Here is a 1,245-nt window from a genome sequence, read left to right on the forward strand (position 1 = left end):
GGAAGGGCCTGGGGACCTGGGACAGGGACCAGGGGCCATGGGCAAGACCTGGGGACCTGGGGACCTGGGGCAAGACCTGGGGACCCGGGGCAAGAACCCAGGGAACTGGGGCAGGAACCCAGGGACCTGGGGCAAGGACGTGGTCATGCACAAGGATGCAGCACGAGCTGCATCCAAGGGGCAGGAATGGCCCCTGCCCGCGTCTCCTTGCTCCTGCTCTCCATCCCGAGGCTCCCGAGGCCCCTGGAAGCAGCTTTGCCCAGATGTCCCCTGGCGAGGGCTCTTTGTCCCGCAGTTCCTGCAGGAGACGCTGGCGGCGGTGGCCGATAACGCGTGGATCGGGCAGCTGGGCACGGAGATGTGCAGGCAGCTGAGCAGCTACAACGGCCTCGTGCCCGAGAAGGTGACGGCGCCTCCAGGCCAAAACCTGAGGGGGGACCAGGGGTCTTGTCCGGGTGCGTAGGGACAGGAGCCTCTGTCCGGCCCTGGCTCCCCATTCCGTGAGGGATGTGGAGCGGCTGGGGAGAATCCAGGGTGATGAGGATGATGAGGGACTTGGAGCATCCGCCCCGCGAGGAAGGGCTGGGAGAGCTGGGGCTGCTCAGCCCGAGGAAGAGGAGGCTGAGGGGGGACCTGGGCAGTGTCCATGGACACCCCAAGGGAGCAGTGAGGAGGACGGGGTGGCCTCTTTGCTGTGGGGCCAGAGATAGAACTGGAGGAAACGGCCCCAAATGGAAGCCCCAAAAGTTCCCTGGGAATTTAAGSAAAAATTTCAGGATAGGGAGGGTGACRGAGCCGGGAAYGGGCTGCCCAGGGAGGCTGGGGAGCCTCCCGCTTTGGAGATCTCCATCCCGCTGGGATGCGCCTGGGTGTCCCCCTGGAGCAGGGGCTGCACTGGGGGATCCCTAGGGATCCTCCCGGCCCGGGGCTGCTCCTCGGGGTGCCTTGGGGCCTCACCGTTTCTCCCGCTCCCGCAGAACTTCCTCTACAAGTGCATCGGGACGACGCTCGGGGCGTCCCTCAGCAAGGAGCTGGTGCAGAARCAGCTCCAGGAGCTGCTGGAGACGGCCCGCTACCACGAGGAGGCAGAGCGAGAGGTGAGGAGGCCCCGAGGACACCCGGGATGCGGGGGCACCTCGGGGTGCTGCCCGGAGCCCCGCGCTGGGCTGGGCAGCACCTGTGTGCTGAGGGCGCACATGGAGCTGCCCCCTCGGGGGAACCCTTGGGTGCCAGGAGGGGCTCTGC

General features: G+C 67.2%; 1 protein-coding gene across 1 annotated transcript in view; it reads left to right on the plus strand.

The window, feature by feature from the left end:
- LOC112958817 (maestro heat-like repeat-containing protein family member 1) overlaps nt 1-1,097 on the plus strand; it is a gene marked incomplete at both ends in the record, with an annotated part of 14,844 nt that extends 13,747 nt beyond the window's left edge. Inside the window, 2 exons of the mRNA XM_026052747.1 lie at nt 296-403; nt 978-1,097. Coding sequence (XP_025908532.1) covers nt 296-403; nt 978-1,097 — 228 coding nt within the window. The remainder of the gene's footprint in view (nt 1-295; nt 404-977) is intronic.
- Nucleotides 1,098-1,245: the final 148 nt, after the last annotated feature.

The sequence above is a fragment of the Nothoprocta perdicaria genome, unplaced genomic scaffold (genome assembly GCF_003342845.1).
Source record: "Nothoprocta perdicaria isolate Ctin4 unplaced genomic scaffold, notPer1 scaffold_902, whole genome shotgun sequence".
Classification (NCBI taxonomy): domain Eukaryota; kingdom Metazoa; phylum Chordata; class Aves; order Tinamiformes; family Tinamidae; genus Nothoprocta; species Nothoprocta perdicaria.